Genomic DNA, 19,334 nt, shown 5'->3' with positions numbered 1-19,334 from the left:
CAAAGTTCTGAGTGACTGCCTTATGACCTTCTTTAAGACAATACCCCTGGTTCTACATCAACCCAGCATCGCCTGCTCGGCTGCTTCAGCTCCTTTCTTCATTGATTCCCCACCTTGCTTGGCTGCTTTCTTCCAATCAAAGCACAGGAATTTTCTCTGGGACCTTCTGCTGCAAACACTATGAGTTCTTGTTCCATCTCTAAACCCCAAGATCCCGTTGCAACAAGTGCCCAGCCCCTCCTCCTGGAGAAAAGGTGTGCACAGGTTGATGATGTGTTCTGTCAGGAGCAGGGAAGAGTTCAAAGGCTGTGCAGTATTAGAGGAGCTGAGGTGGATGCAGGTGGGTGGGTTTAGAACCAGGTTTCTGGGACCGTCAGCACTGAGAACAAGGCACCTCAGACCTGGTGGCCCACAAAAGCAGGACTCTGCTTCAGTCTCCACCCTTCAGCATCACCACCAAACCCAGACTCAACACTTTAACAGCTGTAGACAGCCCTGAGCAAGGTCTGTCTGCCAGGAGAAAGTGCAGCAGCAGAACACAGCAGACCCCCTAAAAGAAAGGATGAGTGCTCCTAGTGGGGGACTGCGTTAAGGGCCACTGAGGCACTCATCTGCCAGCCCTGCAGGGAGTCACCAGAGGTCTCCCCCCTTCTGGCAGCTGAGCTCAGAGAGGTTGCTGAGAGGGTGCCACAACCTGTCAAGAGCACAGACTGCTCTCCACTGCTGCTTTTCCATGTGGCACAAATGACACCCAAGCCAGAAGCTGGGCAGATTGAAGGGAGATTACAAAGCCCTGAGGGTGCAAGTGAACAATATCGGTGTCCAAGTTATCTTTTCCTCCATCTGCCCATCAGAGGAAAGGGGACAGCCAGAAATAGATGTAGAAAGCAAATTAACTTCCACAGCAGAAGATGCATTTTTTCCTCCTGAAGAGATGACAGTTTCCTTCCCTCTTCTCTGCTTAAACTCATCTCTTCCACTCATCTCCTCCACCTCATTCACCAAGGTCTCACTCTCTTCTCTCTCCAGCCTGGATGCCAGCACATGTACAGAAAATCAACAGGAGGGCAGGAAGGATTCCCTGTTCAAAGTGACAATGGCAGGACTCAGAGACTGCCTAAAGATGACAAAGCAGAGAAGCAAGGATGGAAAGGTCACATTATTCCAGCACTTTTTAGACAGTCAGCACTCACCTGCAGGTTGGCTGCAGGAAGGGAGGTTTGGGAGGAGTTGGCAGGTCTTCAGTCTGCTCCCCACTCCCCTGATCTCCTGCTCAGCTCCTGGCTGGACTGAGCTTGCCCAGCACTTGCAGCTTGTTGGAGTGAGCAGAGCACAGTGCAGAGGGGCTGGATGGCCTGGAGAGCACAGCTGGGACTGGGAGTGTGTCTGGGGGACCAGCCCATGGAGCTTCTCCCTCCCCTCCTCTGGGCAATGGCCCCCCTGCCCTGAAGCTTCCAGCCCACGTGTGACCTCATCTAACACTTGGATTTGGCTGCTCTTCTTCCTGCCAGCTGCAGGGGGGTGAAAAGAGCCCCTGAGCACTGCAGGAGCCTGGATCTCCCTGGGCAGGATGCTCAGAGCCCTCCTGGCTCAGCAGCACCACAGGCACCTCCAGCCCGCTGGGAGGGCACTTGGGGACAGCAGGCACAGAGCAGTGGCCCTGCTCTGGGTGTCCAGGCTGCCCACTGGGGCGAGGGAGAGGGCTGGCTCCTGCCCTGGCTCTTTGCCCAGGTTTCTCCTGCTGCCAAGGGGTTCACGGTGGAGATGTTTGCAGGGCATGTGCCGCCTCCATGGCTCAGCTGGTAAATGGGGACAGCACTTGCTGGGCTTTGCAGCACAGCTCTGTATTCTCCAGGCAATTGTTTGTGTGCCCTGGGGCTGATGGCCTCAGCCCCACTTGTAGGGAACTCAGGGGAGTCCACTCTGCTTTGTCCCATCCCTCTGAAAGCCACAAAATCCAGCAGGGTGAGAGGGCAGCTGTTGCCAGGTGGCTCTGCTGCCTGGAGCTGGGAGATGGTCTGGGAAAGCAGGACTGGGGACAGGCTGGCTTGGGAGGAACCACAGAAAAAGACAGAGGCAAAGACACAGACACACAGACACACAGACACAGACACACAGACACAAAGGTTAGGTGTGGGAGGTTACCTTGGCTGAACACCAGGTGTCCACCGAGGCTTCGCTGATTCCTCCCCAGAGAAAAAAAGGGGGGATGGAAAAAAATAAAGTAAAAACTTTATTTCCCAAGAAAGGCAGTTTTATAATTACATGGAGGAAAAAGGAAAAAAACTGACGTAACATTCCAAACACACAGGAAAAGGAAACTAACAGCAAAATTCTACTTTCCACAAGAACTGATGATCCCCTGCCACCAGGAGCTGTTCCCAGCAGCTATCCTGGAAGAGGAGAGCCAGCAGCTTCCTCCTCGCTTTTTTATATCTGAGGTGAGGTAACATGACATGGAATATCTCATTGGTCCATATAGATCAGATGACTTCTCCCAGATCCCTCCCAGGAAAAGGATGTTATTCAGCTAAACAAACCCACTACACACAGACACAGACACAGACACACAGACACACAGACATGCCCAGTCACACCACCAGACAAAGGCACAGGTCCCCTGTGGCACCCACATCACCCCCAGCACAGGCAGCCACGTCCGCTCCTCCTGCAGGGCTGGCAGGGGGGCACTGCTGCAGGTGACCCAGGCCACCCTCTCTGCCTTCCTGTGCCCATCTGCACACACCTCCAGCAGTGGCTCGGCCCATCTGGCCAAGGGGTGCCCCTGTCCCACCCCCGGGCCCTCTGACCCCCCACAGCCAGCTTGATGCTCTCTGCAAACCCGCAGCCCTCACCCACGCAGCCCTCAGGCACCCCACACTTCTGGCACCCCTGACACCAGCAGGGACCCTCAGCCTGACACAGACCCCTGCCTGCCCCTGGGCTCTCCAACTCACTGGCCAGCCAAGCTCAGGGACAGGCTCCGTTGTGCTGGTGACCAGTCCCTTTTCCACCCTTTTGGCCTCTCCCCTGCCTTGTCCTCCCCGACTCCTTCCACTCCACATGGCTTTAGTGCTCACACCTTTCTGCTGACACCCTCAGGTCTCTGGGACCCCTGGCTTCATCCCCAGCTTTCATCCCCAGCTGTGCAGAGGTACAGTAGAAAAGCCAGGCTGGATCTCCCTGGAGTGACACCTCTGGATCTGTGATCCCAGTGATCAGCACCAGTGAGGAGCTTGGCTCATTACACTTCTTTCTGCTGTCCTTTGCTGTACACATCTGTGTCACTGGACCCATCCCTTGCTGCTTCCCTCTTTGCCTTGTCCCCCCTTTTGGTCACGTCCCTGATCAGCTCCCTTTGCCCCAGCAGGTGCCCCCAGGCCTGACTGGGCTGGGAGGGTGTGGAACCCACAGGGCTGAGCGCCCACGGGCACTGCCTTTGCCTCCCTCAGGGCAGCAGCTTTGCCTCAACCAACCCCCCTCCATGGCCTTGCCTCTGGGCTGCCAATTGCTTTTAAGCAAGAGTGAAGCTGCTGCTGCTGGGCTTTGCTCCCACCCACTGCCTCTGGGGGTGAATCCCGGCTCCATCACCTCCCTCCTGCCCAAATGGCCTCTGGGCTCATGCCAGGGATGTGCAAAGTGCTGCCACCTCTGTCCCCTCCTGAGCCCAGGGAGCAGCCCTGGAGAGCCCCTGCAGCAGGGCTGTGCCTGGGCATGCTGCCAGAAGGGCATGTTCACAGAAAAAGCATTGTCAAAACCCCCAGATTACTCAACAACTTTCATTTTTGAGCAAGGCAGCGCAGGAGGAAATGGGACAGGCTGGGACAGGGTGACGATTTGCTTTGGTTTCCGGACAGCACAGTTGGGATCAGGGGACCCCTCCAAGGTGCCAGGTGACGGCCAAGCAGCTCCTGCTCCAGTCCAGAGTCCAGGAAAGAACCCGGGTCTCCAGGTACGTGGCATCTTTTGGGAAAGCTGGGATGGAAATCGCCCTCTGCCGTCCGCCAGAACCGGACACAGTTTCCACTTCCCGTCAGCAAAGTGGAACCAAGTCAGTGGCAAAAAGGGGGGTGGGTGGGAGAGCAGAGCAGAGCCAGGTCCTGTCTTGGCTGGGCCTTGGATTAGTGTTTGGACTCTTTGGCTTCCCTTGCTCCAAGGCCTTCTCCCACTCTCAGGGAGGTGCAGGCAATGAGTCCTGACTCGCTCAGGGTTTGTCCTTCTCCTCCTGCCCCTGTGCATCTCTTTCTTAAGGCTGGATCAGAAAAGCCAGGGTTCCATAGGAAAACAACTGTCCCTTTCTACTGGAATTGGATGAGATGGTGCAGCTTGTCCTTTGCTTTCCCATGGGAAATTCCCACCACTTTTGATCCCAGTCAGGTCCTTTGCCTATAAAGCACTAACCAAAGTCAGTCTGATGAGGGAAAATTGATTTCAACCTTGGGCATCCAAGTTTCTTCCCTCAACATTCCCAAAAGGGATGAAAGCAGCAATGAACCCCTTGCAAAGTGAATTCATCCTGCTTGGTTGGTTGGTTTGATTGTTTTAGGTTCCCTTGTTTCTCTTCCCTTTTGCCCTTGCCCTCTCCTTCCCCATCTCCAGGTTGTGCTCCAGGGAGGAGGATGCTCTGTGGTTCCCCCATCCACTGCTCTCTGCCGGTTTTTGTCATTTCCACTTTAGTTTTCCAAGTTCCTCAGGGGCACTCAGGTAAGAATCCCCCTGTTCTTGCTGGATGCTGTGCCATGGCTTCCAGCTGGAATATCTTGCTGGTTGCCAGTGCAGCAGCTCGCTGGGAACAGCAGAGCAGAGAGCAGGGTCAGGCCCTTTCCTTTGCTGTTTGGTGCCCAGGCCGTGCTGCAGGGCAGGGTCCCTGTGCCAGCTGCCCTCAGCCCCTCGTCTGCCCCGGCACAGGGACGCTGCCAGCGCCATGGCCCGGCCCGGCAGCACCCCAACCACGCGCAGCAGCCGCTGCTGTGTCCCAGCTCAGCTGCCTCAGCAAACTCACACTTCTCTCTTCTTCCTACGGGGTCTCTCCCAGCTCCACTCACCGTCACTGCACCCCCCGGCCCCATCACCGTGGCCAAGGGCGAGGACGTGGTGCTGCCCTGCAGCTTCTCCCCGGGGCAGAATGCACAGGACACGGAGGTGACCTGGTTTCGGGAGCAGTTCTTGCCCTTTGTGCATCGCTACAAGTTGGGCCAGGACCAGTTTGGGGAGCAGATGGTTCAGTACCAAGGGCGCACTGAGCTGGGGAAGGACGGCCTTGCCAAGGGCAGCGCGGACTTGAGGATCTTCCACGTCCAACTCTCTGACACAGGGAATTACACCTGCTTTGTTCAACGTGGCTCAGATTACAACGACGCTCTGGTGGAGCTCAAGGTGACAGGTCTGTAGTTTGTGTCCCTGGTACCTCTAATTTACTTGCTCATAGCCAGTGCTCTTGTTCCCTGTCCTGCCCAGAAACAGTCTCAGGTGGTTGCTTTGGAAATAGAGTTTTATAGTCCCTTGGTGTAAAACATCAAGAATGTTTCAGAGATGCAAAATTGCCCACTGAGCAGCCATAAGGAACTCATTAAATACTTCCACCTTCAGAAGTGTTTTTGATATGGTTTTCTTCATAAAAGTGGGTGTAAGAAAAAAAATCTCTCTTTGGGTAATAAGGGAAGAATATTGAGATGCTTTCATGTTTTAATATCCAGGCCAGTGCATTATTTTGCTGCAGTAGTGGCCTTCAGACCAAATCTCTCTGTTCCATGAAAGAGACTGCAAGAAATGTCCTGACTCAGGTGACATTTGTCTGAAAACAATCTGGGATTTGTCTCTGTCAGTTTATCCACATCAGGGAGAGAAACAGCCCAAGCAGGTTATCCCCCCGATATCCAGGAGCCCGCAGGGTCAGCCGGGGTCTCTCTCTTTGCCCGCAGCCAGCGGCTCTGCCCCGCTCATCGCGCTGGAGCGCTACGAGCACGGGGGGATCCGGGTGGCCTGTCGCTCTGCCGGCCGGTACCCACGGCCCCGGGTGCTGTGGCACGATCCCCACGGGCGCCGTCTCCCGTCCCTCTCGGAAAACGCTACCCAGGACAAGAACGGGCTCTTTGCAGCTGAGAGCAGCATCATCCTCACCAGGGCTGGGAACCAGGAACTCTCCTGCTCGGTGCAGCACCTCCCGCACACACCAGAGCAGGGACCGGCCCTTTACGTCTCAGGTGAGTCGAGGATGGGGCACGGCCCTGCCGACGGGCCCCACGGAGCTGTGCTGGGCACAGCACCCCCAGGCCCCTGGCAGGACACGTGCTCAGCGTGTCAAGGCCATTTCCATCCCACCTGTGCAAACGGCCGCGGCTTTCGGCAGCGTTGGTGCAGGAGTGCTGCCAAAACCCACCGGGGCCGTCTGCAGGGGCCGGTCAGGGGGCAAAGGAACAACCCTCCCTGTGGCAGAGTTTATACAGACCCCTGGCTGAAAGAAGCACATTCCTAACCCTGGAGCTAAATCAATTTGGCACTGGTGATTGGGTTTGGGGCTGGGAATATATCAGAGCAGAGATACAATGATGAACTGCATTAACCATACACCAAAGGGCACTGCAGCAGCACGACCTTTCCAACTCCACCCTGCTCCTCTTGGAGTTTAGAAATTAAAAAGTTCTGGAGACTTTATTTCCTGGGGAACCAATACCTTTCTCCTGGTGATGCTGTTCTGCACTGGAGTGTTGCTCTTGATGCACATGTCACCCTATTTGTGAGTCTATGTTGCCTAAGGAAATATAATATTTATTTTTTCCCAAAGGAGAAGAAAGCATGATTTAATGAGAAATCACTTGGTTAGAAATCCATCTTCCCTTTAAAAATCCTCCACAAAATGTCACCAACCTCAGACAGGTGCGAAATTGCCAAAATGGATGCTTTTTTAAAGTCATTTTTTGCCCTTTTGTGGTGTACAGTCTGGTTTTCACACTCAATGGGATTCTGATGGAATGACCTTGCATGAAATAGAAATAATCTCCTTTCAATTGCTCCTTGCCCAGTAACCTCCCTTTGGGGATTTTATTTTTCAGATCCCTTTTTCCAATGTGCCCATCCTTGGAAGATTGCCCTGGGCCTGGTCCTGGTTGCTGTGGCTGCTCTCCTTATTATCACTGTTTATCTATTTAAAACTAAAGGTACCATCCTGGGTTTGGGGGCTGGGGAAGGGGCTGGGCAGCCATCCTACTCAGCCACCTCTGGTCCTGAGGGATGAGGGGGTTGAGAAACACCAGGATGGAACCAGAGTCTTGTCCTGGTGTCTCAGGCACATGTTTGGTGCCAGGGAACTTAAAAACCCACGGCCTTAACTTGTGTCAGAGAAGAAAAGAAAGCTTTCCTCTCCCAGAAGAAGGCAAGGCAGGAAGTTGGCATTAAAGCAGCATCAGCTGCTCCTCTGCCCCAGCACAGAAAGGGAGCAAGAATTTGCCTTGACCTGCAAAGAATCCCTGGCAGTTTGGGGGGCCAGGCAGGGCCTCCTTTCCTTCTAGAGATGGAGGAAGCTTTGGGGTAGCACATTTCACTGTGCAGGGGCCTCAGTTGTTCTGAGCACTGCAGAGCACAGGCACAGGGCCCTTAGGGAGCACTGCAGGGGACATTTCACCCCACGCTCCTCCCTTGGTGCTGCAAAGCTGCCCCTTCAGCGCTGCCCTGGAGCTGGAGCCCGTGCTCAGGTCTCCAGCAGCACGGTCTGATCTCTGCCCACAGCGGGCTCAGGGAGGGTGGGTGAGACCCCCAAAGTCTTGGGAAGACAGGTCCTGAGGAGCTCCTGGGCTGCAGCTTTTCCCTCATGAGCAATTTCAGCCTCCTCCCTATCCCAACAAGTCTGTCCTGGAAAAGGATTTTTGACAGCTTGTGAGGGGTGTTGGCTTCATTTGGGTTTTGTCTTTCACTTTTAATGTGTGAAGTGAACCAAAAAGTTGTTCACTTTGTGGTTCACTTGGTGATGGGTGGAAGGAGAGAGTGAATTTGAGAATCCAAAATTCAAAGTGACTGAAGATGGTGCCTGGGGATGGGATCGGGTGGGGGCAGCAGTAGCAGTGGCAGGGTGGGAGTGCCCTGGTGCCCTTGGAGATGAGGGACCTGCCAGAGATCCTTTCCTGCCCCCAGGTTGAGCAGGACAAGCTGCCCCATGGGCGGGGGAGCAGAGCTGCAGGCTGGGGGTGGGACAGGGCTTTGCACTGCTCAGCCTTGGCACAAACCCGCCCTCCAGCCCGTGCAGGGGGTCCCAGGAGAGGGCAGACAGGGGATGGCCAAATCAATGGCCCACAACCCATTTGTGCTGCTTTCTCTTCCTTTTCAGGGAAACAAGCCCAGGAACTTGGTGAGTATCATTCTCTTCTCTTTATGGGAGTCTTCTCAGTTGGGCATTTTTTCTCCCCTGTGTTTTTCACGTGTGCCCTCGTTTTGGGCACAGAACAAATACAGAACTTGTTTCAGAAACATTCTTTTCCATTGGTCTCTGTGTGGTTTTAGGCTCTTCCCTGTAATTGTTCTGTACTAAGAAGAAAATTCTTTCAGTTCTCAAAGTCCAAACTGACCATAAATGCATGTCCCAGTCAGGACAGGCAGCGTGATTGGATTTGTAGGAAATGGGTGCAGCCCTTCCATGTAGTCAGACACTGAAGTTTTGAAGCAACTCCCTGTGAGATGACTTTGACAAAGATAACAACAATTCAGAAAATGTGCACCTCCACTGGCATATCATTCCCCTGAGCTAACCCAGCCCCAGTGTGTTCCATTGCCTCTGACCTGTGGTTTTTGTGGTTTTTTTAAAGCCTGGAGAAGACACGCAGTGCCTATAGAAGCAGGTAACTAAGTCTGGTCTTTCCTGGTGCTGAATCATCTTGCCTGCTTTAATGGCCCTTCCTGGCAGTTCCCCTCCTGCAAGTGATGCTGCTGGGACCAGGCATGCTTCTGCTGAGCCTCCCTTTCCTTTGGTGCATGTCCCACTTTCAGGCAAATCTGGAGGATCCTTGTCCTCGGTGAGCTGTGCACAATTCTTCCTCCTGGAGCTCTGCTGATGATCTTCTTCCCTCTCTGCTTCCTCTCTTCTCTCTGCTGCAGTGTCTCTTCCTTGCACTGCTGTTGTCACCTCGTGCACCTTGCCATGCCACACTCTGCCAGCTCTCCCTCCCCCCCTGCTTCTTCCTTAGGCAGCCCCAGCAAAGATGTGTCCTGGGCCGAGCTCTGCCCTGATGTGTTGATTCCATCTCTCCTGCAGGGAACGTGGTTCTGGATCCAGACACAGCCCACTGTGAGCTTGTCCTGTCTGACAATGGCAAAAGGGTGACACGACTTGACACACGACAGGACATCCCCGACAGCCCCGAGAGATTTAACCCGTGGCGCTGCGTTCTGGGCTGTGAGGGCTTCACCTCGGGGAGACACTACTGGGAGGTGGAGGTGGAGGATGCAGGAGGATGGGCTGTGGGGGTGTCTAGAGAAGATGTGAGAAGGAAGGGTGATATTGAGTTTAAACCAGAGGAAGGCATCTGGGCAGTGGGGAACTGGGCAGGGCACTTCCAAGCTCTCACCTCCCCTGATCGCATTCCCCTTCCCAAAATCAAGGTTCCCAAGCAGATCCGGGTCTCTCTGGATTATGAAATGGGACGGGTGTCATTTTTCAGTGTTGATGAGGAGATTCCCATCTTCGCATTTCCACTGGCATCATTTGAGGGGATAAAAGTCCACCCTTGGGTCTGGCTGGGTCCTGGGACATGTCTGAAAATATATCCCTGATGAATAGGAAGGAGGAAGACAAGGCTTTTTTAAGGGACCTGGGAAGTTCAGACTCACAGTAAGACTGAGGTTGGAAGGAACTTGTGGAGGTTTCTGTGGCAACCACCTGCTCAGAGCAGGGTTAACCTCAGGGCTGCCTTCAGTGTCTTTGGACCTTGTTCAGCTGAGTGTTGCAGGGTCTCCAAGGGCAAAGGTCTCATTACCTCTCTGGTCCAATGCTGCATCTCTCTCAAGGGTAAAACCCAACCCTTTCTGTGTGATCAGAATTTCTCCAGTCTCGACCCATGGTTGTTGTGTCTCATCCTCTCTCTCTCCCTCTTGAACACCAATTACACCGAAAAGGGATCACTTTGTAAATGTACACAATAAAGTTCCTTTGGTGGCATTTGTCTGTATGTGTGTCAGTACCAAGGCTGTCCCTGAGGGATATTCCCACCTCCCTGTAGCCTGTGGGAGTCGCAGGCACTTTGGAGAAAAGGGTTCAGTGCATCCTGCAGGAGCCCAGGAAGTCAGGCCAGCGGGGCTGGTCCATGGCTGTGCTTTTCCCCACACCTGCCAGCAGCACAAACCCCGGGGATGAGCTCACCTGTGCCCTGGGCATGCCCAGCACTGCCAGATGGGCAACTCCAGATGATTTTGCTGTAGGGGAAGCTGCCCCCTGCAAGTGGAGGAGGGCAGTAAGTGCTTTCTCTGAGGCCAGACATGGCCAGCAGGACTCGGGTTGTGACCATCCCCCTGTGCTGGGCCCTGGTGAGACCCCACCTCAAAGAAAGACATTGAGGGGCTGGAGTGGGTCCAGAGAAGGGAATGGAGCTGGGAAAGGGTCTGGAGCACCAGCAGCAGCTGAGGGAGCTGGGGGGGCTCAGCCTGGAGGAAAGGAGGTTCAGGGGGGACCTTCTTGCTCTCCACAACTCCCTGACAGGAGGGTGGAACCAGGTGGGATCAGTCTCTGCTCCCAGGGAACAAGGGACAGGACAAGAGGAAGCAGCCCCAAATTGCACCAGGAGAGGTTTAGGTTGGATATTAGGGAAAACTTCCTCCCAGAAAGGGTTGTCCAGCCCTGGCACAGCTGCCCAGAGCAGTGGTGGAGTCACCAACCTTGCAGGGCTTTAAAATCTGTGTGGATTTGGCTCTTGGGGACATGCTTAGTGGTGGGCTTGACATTGCTGGGTTGGTGGTTGGACTTGATGATCTTAGAGGGCTTTTCCAACATAAATGATTCTATGTATAACACTGTTGTGGTTGTTTTCTACCAGCCACCTGATCAGGAAGTCGCTGAGGCCTTTTACAGAAAGCTGGAAATGGCCTCAGGGTCACGGGCACTCATCTCATGGGGGACCTCAACCTTCCTGATATCAGCTGGGGGGACAGCACAGGAGGTCCCTGCAGGGTGAGGAGATCTCTCTGTGCCACGGGTGGTGGAGGAGTTCACAAGGAGAGGTGCTGCTGGTCCTTGTACTAACCAGCACAGAGGGACTGGTTGGGGTGTGAAGGCTGGGGACAGCCTTGGCTGCAGTGACCATGCACAGTGGAACTCAGGATCCTGCATGGAGGAAGCTGGGCCATAAGCAGGATTCCAGCCCTGGGCTTTATGAGAACTAATGGCCCCGTGACTGCACACAGATCTCTGATCCTTCCCCAGGCTCATTCCCCAAGCTCTGTGTGTTGTCTGCAGCCAGTTCAGGGGGAATGGAGCAGGCAGGTTTCCCAGGAGGGCGGCAAGAGGATGCCCCACAGCCATACACACCCCTGAGGTGCCTGGCCTTCTTTTCTCATCTTGGGAGGCCAGGAGGGAACATTTGTCACTGCTCTGGATGTCCTGGATTATTCCCAGCTGGATGTGAAGGGAGACACAAGGCCCCTTTGGATCCTGAGCCCCTGAGACCTTCCAATTAAAGCCCAGCCCTCCAAGTTGGCCATCCTGCTGCCCAAGGTTCCCTGGCCTCTTCTAGGCACATGGATCCCATGCCTCCCTAACAGACTACAGTCATCAAAGAGTGTCCCGTTGTCATAAAAGTCCAAACCCTCCTGACAGCACCAGCCACAAAGTCAGAAGTTGATTTGCTTTCAACATCTGTTTCTGGCTGTCCCCTTTCCTCTAATGGGCAGATGGAGGAAAAGATACCTTGGACACCGATATTGTTCACTTGCACCCTCAGGGCTTTGTAATCTCCCTTCAATCTGCCCAGCTTCTGCCTTGGGTGTCATTTGTGCCCCATGGAAAAGCAGCAGTGGAGAGCAGTCTGTGCTCTTGACAGGTTGTGGTACCCTCTCAGCAACCTCTCTGAGCTCAGCTGCCAGAAGGGGGGAGACCTCTGGTGACTCCCTGCAGGGCTGGCAGATGAGTGCCTCAGTGGCCCTTAACGCAGTCCCCCACTAGGAGCACTCATCCTTTCTTTTAGGGGGTCTGCTGTGTTCTGCTGCTGCACTCTCTCCTGGCAGACAGACCTTGCTCAGGGCTGTCTACAGCTGTTAAAGTGTTGATTCCGGGTTTGGTGGTGATGCTGAAGGGTGGAGACTGAAGCAGAGTCCTGCTTTTGTGGGCCACCAGGTCTGAGGCACCTCATTCTCAGTGCTGACGGTCCCAGAAACCTGGTTCTAAACCCACCCACCTGCATCCACCTCAGCTCCTCCAATACTGCACAGCCTTTGAACTCTTCCCTGCTCCTGACAGAACACATCATCAACCTGTGCACACCTTTTCTCCAGGAGGAGGGGCTGGGCACTTGTTGCAACGGGATCTTGGGGTTTAGAGATGGAACAAGAACTCATAGTGTTTGCAGCAGAAGGTCCCAGAGAAAATTCCTGTGCTTTGATTGGAAGAAAGCAGCCAGGCAAGGTGGGGAATCAATGAAGAAAGGAGCTGAAGGAGCCGAGCAGGCGATGCTGGGTTGATGTAGAACCTGGGGTATTGTCTTAAAGAAGGTCATAAGGCAGTCACTCAGAACTTTGGGGGCTCCAGACACAGATGACCACCAGAGATCCCCAATGAAGCCCCTCAGAGACCTTAATAGGACATGTATGCATGCTAAGGAGTGTTGAGAAATGTCATGAATATGGAACAGGAATGTGAGGAACACAAAATGAATAATTATGTCATGCTGACATATCGGCTGTAGTGAGGATCCCTCTGGGTGCACTTTGGGAACTGATTCCCAGGGCACCCGGCGTGCTGGAGTCACTTCAGTGCACCCTAATAAAAGAAGGCCTGGCTTCTCAAACTCACAACTTTGGTCTTGGAGGTTTCTTTCAAGAGCTGAGTTTAGGCCACAAACCCACCACCTGCACTGAAGTCTCCCTCCTTACCAGTTCTGCTGGGGTGAAGCCTTCCCTTGGGAAGGTCCATGCCTGCTGGATCTCCATGGAATGGAGGATCTGGTGTGAAAGCATGTGTGGTGTTTCAGGAATGGTGCTCCCCAATCAAGTGCTCCCACCCAGACCCTCCCAAAGCAGATGCTGCTCACTCCCCCTGCCCCCACCTCTGGTTGAAAGCACAAAAGGCAAAGATCATGGGTGGAGAGAAGAACAATTCCCTGGAAACAGCAATGGGATCATAAAACCAACAGTAACAGCAACAACACGAATAAGAGAAGTGTACAGAGAGAGAGTGATTTACATGCCAAATGCTCACTGAGCCTGTGAGCGAGTTTGACCTGGCTTCCCACCAAAATCTCCAATGCTCAGCAAAAGCCCTTCCCCTCCCTCCCCTTTTCAGCAAAGAAAGGAAAGGGAAAAAAATTATAGAAACTGAGAGAAACCAAAACCAACCTAATTATATCAAAATATATGTTTATTTTTACATATGTACAGTTATATACAGAAAAATATTATGTACAACTCCCAAGAAAGGGGAGAGGCGAAGGCAAAAAGGGGAAAAAGGTGCAAAAGGGACAAAAACAAAACAGGTATGCACAATCTAGAAATCTGGTAACTAACAAAATAAAGAACTGTTAAAATCTCCCCACTTCCCTTGAGAGAAGCAGGACAGCTGGACGCGGCCCAGCACTGTCCCCTCACGCGGGGCAGACAACAGCAGTCACTGTGGGCCTCAGCTCCACATGAGCAAGACCGAGACAGGGACCTACCATTCCCAAACCTTGTCGGAAGAGAAGAGAGCGAACTCTCTTATCTACGCCTTTTTATATGTTGGGTTACGGAAAGGAATGATATGGAATACTTCCTTAGATTTCTGACCCCGTTGCTAAGGAAGGCCTAAAATATCCGAGAAACCAACCCACTGCAGCCTGAGACAAGGAAACAACGGTTCCACCCTCCATGTGTAAGGAACACCCTCAGAAGCAGGAGAGAAAGTCCCTTTTCCCCACACCTGGAAATGATGTGAGGTGCTCTCATAACACAAGGTCTTGGCCATGGCCTCTCCCACTGATCTGCACTGGGACCAGAACAGCATGTCTGGCCTCAGAGAAAGGTCTTGGAGAGATGCAGCATGGAAGAGAGGTGTAGAGAGGTAACGAGATCTCCACCCTTGGAGACCCTTCTCTTACTGCCTCCTCTTCATCAGGGACATATTTTCAGACATGTCTCAGGACCCAGCCAGAAGCAAGGGTGGACTTTTTTCCCCCCAAATGATACCCGTGGAAACGTGAAGATGGGAATCCCCTCATCAACACTGAAAAATGCCACCTGTCCCATTTCATAATCCAGAGAGACCCGGATCCGCCTGGGAGCCTTGATTTCAGGAAACAGAGTGGGACCAGGGGAGGTGAAAGCTTTCAAGAATACTGCCCCTTTCCCCACTGCCCAGATGCCTTTCTCTGGTTTAAACTCAATATCACCCTTCCTTTCTGCATCATCTCTAAAAATCCCCATGATCCATTCTCCTGCATTCTCCACCACCTCCACCTCCCAGTAGTGTCTCCCCGAGCTGAAGCCCTCACAGCCCAGAACGCAGCGCCACGGGTTAAATCTCTCAGGGCTGTCGGGGATGTTCTGTTGTGTGTAAGATCGTGTCACACGTTTGCCATTGTCAGACAGGACAAGCTCACAGTGGGCTGTGTCTGGATCCAGAACCACGTTCCCTGCAGGAGAGATGGAATCAACACATCAGGGCAGAGCTCGGCCCAGGACACATCTTTGCTGGGGCTGCCTAAGGAAGAAGCAGGGGGTGAGGGAGAGCTGGCAGAGTGTGGCATGGCAAGGTGCACGAGGTGACAACAGCAGTGCAAGGAAGAGACACTGAAGCAGAGAGAAGAGAGGGAGCAGAGAGGGAAGAGGATCATCAGCAGAGCTCCAGGAGGAAGAATTGTGCACAGCTCACCGAGGACAAGGATCCTCCAGATTTGCCTGAAAGTGGGACATGCACCAAAGGAAAGGGAGGCTCAGCAGAAGCATGCCTGGTCCCAGCAGCATCACTTGCAGGAGGGGAACTGCCAGGAAGGGCCATTAAAGCAGGCAAGATGATTCAGCACCAGGAAAGACCAGACTTAGTTACCTTCTTCTATGGGCACTGCGTGTCTTCTCCAGGCTTTAAAAAAACACAAAAACCACAGGTCAGAGGCAATGGAACACACTGGGGCTGGGTTAGCTCAGGGGAATGATATGCCAGTGGAGGTGCACATTTTCTGAATTGTTGTTATCTTTGTGAAAGTCATCTCACAGCGAGTTGCTTCAAAACTTCAGTGTCTGACTACATGGAAGGGCTCCACCCATTTCCTACAAATCCAATCACGCTGCCTGTCCAGATTCAGACATGCATTTATGGTCAGTTTGGACTTTGAGAACTGAAAGAATTTTCTTCTTAGTACGGAACAATTACAGGGAAGAGCCTAAAACCACACAGAGACCATTGGAAAAGAATGTTTCTGAAACAACTTCTGTATTTGTTCTGTGCCCAAAACAAGGGCACACGTGAAAAACAGAGGGGAGAAAAAATGCCCAACTGAGAAGACTCTCACAAACAGAAGAGAATGATACTCACCGAGTTCCTGGGCTTGTTCCTCTGAAAAGGAAGAGAAAGCAGCACAAATGGGTTGTGGGCCATTGATTTGGCCATCCCCTGTCTGCCCTCTCCTGGGACCCCCTGCACGGGCTGGAGGGCGGGTTTGTGCCAAGGCTGAGCAGTGCAAAGCCCTGTCCCACCCCCAGCCTGCAGCTCTGCTCCCCCGCCCATGGGGCAGCTTGTCCTGCTCAACCTGGGGGCAGGAAAGGATCTCTGGCAGGTCCCTCATCTCCAAGGGCACCAGGGCACTCCCACCCTGCCACTGCTACTGCTGCCCCCACCCGATCCCATCCCCAGACACCATCTTCAGTCACCTTGAATTCTGGATTCTCAAATTCACTCTCTCCTTCCACCCATCACCAAGTGAACCACAAAGTGAACCACTTTTGGGTTCACTTCACACTTTAAAAGTGAAAGACAAAACCCAAATGAACCCAACACCCCTTACAGGCTGCAAAAAATCCTTTTCCAGGACAGACTTGCTGGGATAGGGAGGAGGCTGAAATTGCTCCCAAGAGAAAAGCTGCAGCCCAGGAGCTCCTCAGGACCTGTCTTCCCAAGACTTTGGGGGTCTCACCCACCCTCCCTGAGCCCGCTGTGGGCAGAGATCAGACCGTGCTGCTGGAGACCTGAGCACGGGCTCCAGCTCCAGGGCAGTGCTGAAGGGGCAGCTTTGCAGCACCAAGGGAGGAGCGTGGGGTGAAATGTCCCCTGCAGTGCTCCCTAAGGGCCCTGTGCCTGTGCTCTGCACTGCTCAGAACAGCTGAGGCCCCTGCACAGTGAAATGTGCTGCCCCAAAGCTTCCTCCATCTCTAGAAGGAAAGGAGGCCCTGCCAGGCCCCCCAAACTGCCAGGGATTCTTTGCAGGTCAAGGCCAATTCTTGCTCCATTTCTGTGCTGGGGCAGAGGAGCAGCTGATGCTGCTTTAATGCCAACTTCCTTCCTTGCCTTCTTCTGGGAGAGGAAAGCTTTCTTTTCTTGACAGAAGTTAAGGTCATGGGTTTTTAAGTTCCCTGGCACCAAACATGTGCCTGAGACACCAGGACAAGACTCTGGTTCCATCCTGGTGTTTCTCAACCCCCTCATCCCTCAGGATTAGAGGTGACTGAGTAGGATGGCTGCCCAGCCCCTTCCCCAGCCCCCAAACCCAGGATAGTACCTTTAATTTTAAGTAGATAAACTGCAAAGCAAATCAGAGCGACCACAGCAGCCAGGACCAGGACCAGGGCAATAATCCAAGGATAGATACTTCGTAGAAAGGGATCTGAAAAATTAAATCCCCAAAGGGGAGGTTCCTTTGTGAGTAGCAACAGAAAGGGAATTATTTCTATTTCGTGCAAGGTCGTTCCGTCTGACTCACACTAAGGGTGAGAAAGAGCTCCCGACTCTGCTCAACAAATGGACAAAAAATGACATTAAAAACAATCATTTTTGGAAATTTCATACTTGTCTGAGGCTGATGAAATTTCTCTGCATTGTGTAGGATCTTTAAAGGGAGGATGGATTTCTAATGAAATTCCTTCTGGTTAAATCATGCTTTCTTTTCTTTTGGAAAAAAAACCCCAAAATATCAGATTTCCTTAGGCAATATGGGATCACAAATAGGGTGACATGTGCATCAACAGCAACATTCCAGTGCAGAGCAGCATCACCAGGAGAAAGGTAACGCATCCCCAGGGAGATAAAGTCTTCAGGACTTGTTCATTCCCAAAGAACAAGAACAAGAGTTCCAAAACAAGTGCTGCTGTGGTGGAGCAATATCAAGAACACTTTTGAAGGAAGAAGCATCTTACGAGTTCCTCATGGCTGCTCGGTGGGCAGTTTGACCTCTGTGAAACATTCTTGGTATTTTCAACAAGGGGACTTAATGGGACTGTTTCCAAAGTAACCACCTGAGACTGTCTCTGGGCAGAAGGACAGGGAACAAGAGCACTGGCTGTGAGCAAGTAAATTAGAGGTACCGGGGACACAAACTACAGACCTGTCACCTTGAGCTCCACCACAGCCTCATCATAATCTGAGCCACGTTGAACAAAGCAGGTGTAATTCCCTGTGTCAGAGAGTCGGACGTGGAAGATCCTCAAGTCCGCGCTGCCCTTGGCAAGGCCGTCCTTCCCCAGCTCAGTGCGCCCTTGGTACTGAACCATCTGCTCCCCAAACTGGTCCTGGCCCCACTTGTAGCGATGCACAAAGGGCAAGAACTGCTCCCGAAACCAGGTCACCTCCGTGTCCTGTGCATTCTGCCCCGGGGAGAAGCTGCAGGGCAGCACCACGTCCTCGCCCTTGGCCACGGTGATGGGGCCGGGGGGTGCAGTGACGGTGAGTGGAGCTGGGAGAGACCCCGTAGGAAGAAGAGAGAAGTGTGAGTTTGCTGAGGCAGCTGAGCTGGGACACAGCAGCGGCTGCTGCGCGTGGTTGGGGTGCTGCCGGGCCGGGCCATGGCGCTGGCAGCGTCCCTGTGCCGGGGCAGACGAGGGGCTGAGGGCAGCTGGCACAGGGACCCTGCCCTGCAGCACGGCCTGGGCACCAGCACTGGCAGCAAGGAAGATATTCCAGCTGGAAGCCATGGCACAGCATCCAGCAAGAACAGGGGGATTCTTACCTGAGTGCCCCTGAAGAACTTGGAAAACTAAAGTGGAAATGACAAAAGCCAGCAGAGAGCAGTGGATGGGGGAACCACAGAGCATCCTCCTCCCTGGAGCACAACCTGGAGATGGGGAAGGACAGGAAAAGGGCAAAAGGGAAGACAAACAAGGGAATTTAAAACAACCAAACCAACCAACCAACCAACCAGGATGAATTCACTTTGAAAGGGGTTCATTGCTGATTTCAGCCCTTTCTGGAATGTCGAAGGAAGAAATTTGGATGCCCAAGGTTGAAATCAATTTTCCCTCATCAGACTGACTTTGGTTAGTGCTTTATAGGCAAAGGACCTGACTGGGATCAAAAGTGGTGGGAATTTCCCATGGGAAAGCAAAGGACAAGCTGCACCATCTCCTCCAATTCCAGCAGAAAGGGGCAGTTGTTTTCCTATGGAGCCCTGGCTTTTCTGATCCAGCCTTAAGAAAGAGATGCACAGGGGCAGGACGAGAAGGACAAACCCTGAGCGAGTCAGGACTCATTGGCTGCACCTCCCTGAGAGTGGGAGAAGGCTTTGGAGCAAGGGAAACCAAAGAGTCCAAACACTAATGCAAGGCCCAGGCAAGACACAACCTGGCTCTGCTCTGCTCTCCCACCCACCCCCCTTTTTGCCACTGACTTGGTTCCTCTTTGCTAACGGGACAGGGAAAGCAGAGCTGGTTCTGGCAGATGGCAGAGGGCGATTTCCATCCCATCTTTCCCAAAAGATGCCACGTACCTGGAGATGCTGAGCTCTGTCCTGGGCTCTGGCTGGAGCAGGACCTACTTGACTGTCACCAAGAGTGTTGGAGGGGCGCCCTGATCCCAGTTGAGCTGTCTGAAAACCAAAAAAATTATCACCCCATCCCAGCCTGACACCTGTTTTCTCTTGCACTGCCTCCTGTCAAAAGTGAAAGTTGTTGAGTAATTTGGAGAGTTTTTGATCTGTGCCCTTCTGGCAGCATGCCCAGGCACACCCCTGCTGCAGGGGCTCTCC

General features: G+C 53.2%; 2 protein-coding genes and 1 long non-coding RNA gene across 3 annotated transcripts; 1 reads left to right on the top strand and 2 right to left on the bottom strand.

Annotated features, from left to right (window-relative positions):
- Positions 1–892: 892 nt before the first annotated feature.
- Positions 893–2,364, bottom strand: LOC120324233. The gene is made up of 2 exons (XR_005565370.1): positions 2,146–2,364; positions 893–1,117 (listed from the first exon to the last, which is right to left on the bottom strand). It is a non-coding gene; the product is annotated as an uncharacterized LOC120324233 (long non-coding RNA).
- Positions 2,173–10,144, top strand: LOC113997198 (butyrophilin subfamily 1 member A1-like). Its single transcript, XM_039386123.1, has 9 exons — positions 2,173–2,441; positions 3,863–3,952; positions 4,600–4,704; positions 5,036–5,383; positions 5,922–6,203; positions 7,053–7,157; positions 8,321–8,341; positions 8,796–8,828; positions 9,242–10,144. Exons 3-9 carry the CDS (start codon positions 4,620–4,622, stop codon positions 9,757–9,759), a joined length of 1,392 nt encoding a protein of 463 aa, XP_039242057.1. The 5' UTR covers positions 2,173–2,441; positions 3,863–3,952; positions 4,600–4,619; the 3' UTR covers positions 9,760–10,144.
- A 3,508-nt stretch (positions 10,145–13,652) lies between these two features.
- Positions 13,653–19,131, bottom strand: LOC113999023 (butyrophilin subfamily 3 member A3-like). Its single transcript, XM_039386124.1, has 7 exons — positions 19,077–19,131; positions 18,321–18,425; positions 17,700–18,047; positions 16,878–16,982; positions 15,698–15,718; positions 15,212–15,244; positions 13,653–14,798 (listed from the first exon to the last, which is right to left on the bottom strand). Exons 2-7 carry the CDS (start codon positions 18,403–18,405, stop codon positions 14,278–14,280), a joined length of 1,113 nt encoding a protein of 370 aa, XP_039242058.1. The 5' UTR covers positions 18,406–18,425; positions 19,077–19,131; the 3' UTR covers positions 13,653–14,277.
- Between the last annotated feature and the right edge of the window lie 203 nt (positions 19,132–19,334).

This window comes from Pipra filicauda, unplaced genomic scaffold (assembly GCF_003945595.2).
Source record: "Pipra filicauda isolate LSUMZ 115617 unplaced genomic scaffold, ASM394559v2 scaffold467_size714961_pilon, whole genome shotgun sequence".
Lineage (NCBI taxonomy): Eukaryota > Metazoa > Chordata > Aves > Passeriformes > Pipridae > Pipra > Pipra filicauda.
This window is presented reverse-complemented; position numbering and strand designations above follow the sequence as displayed.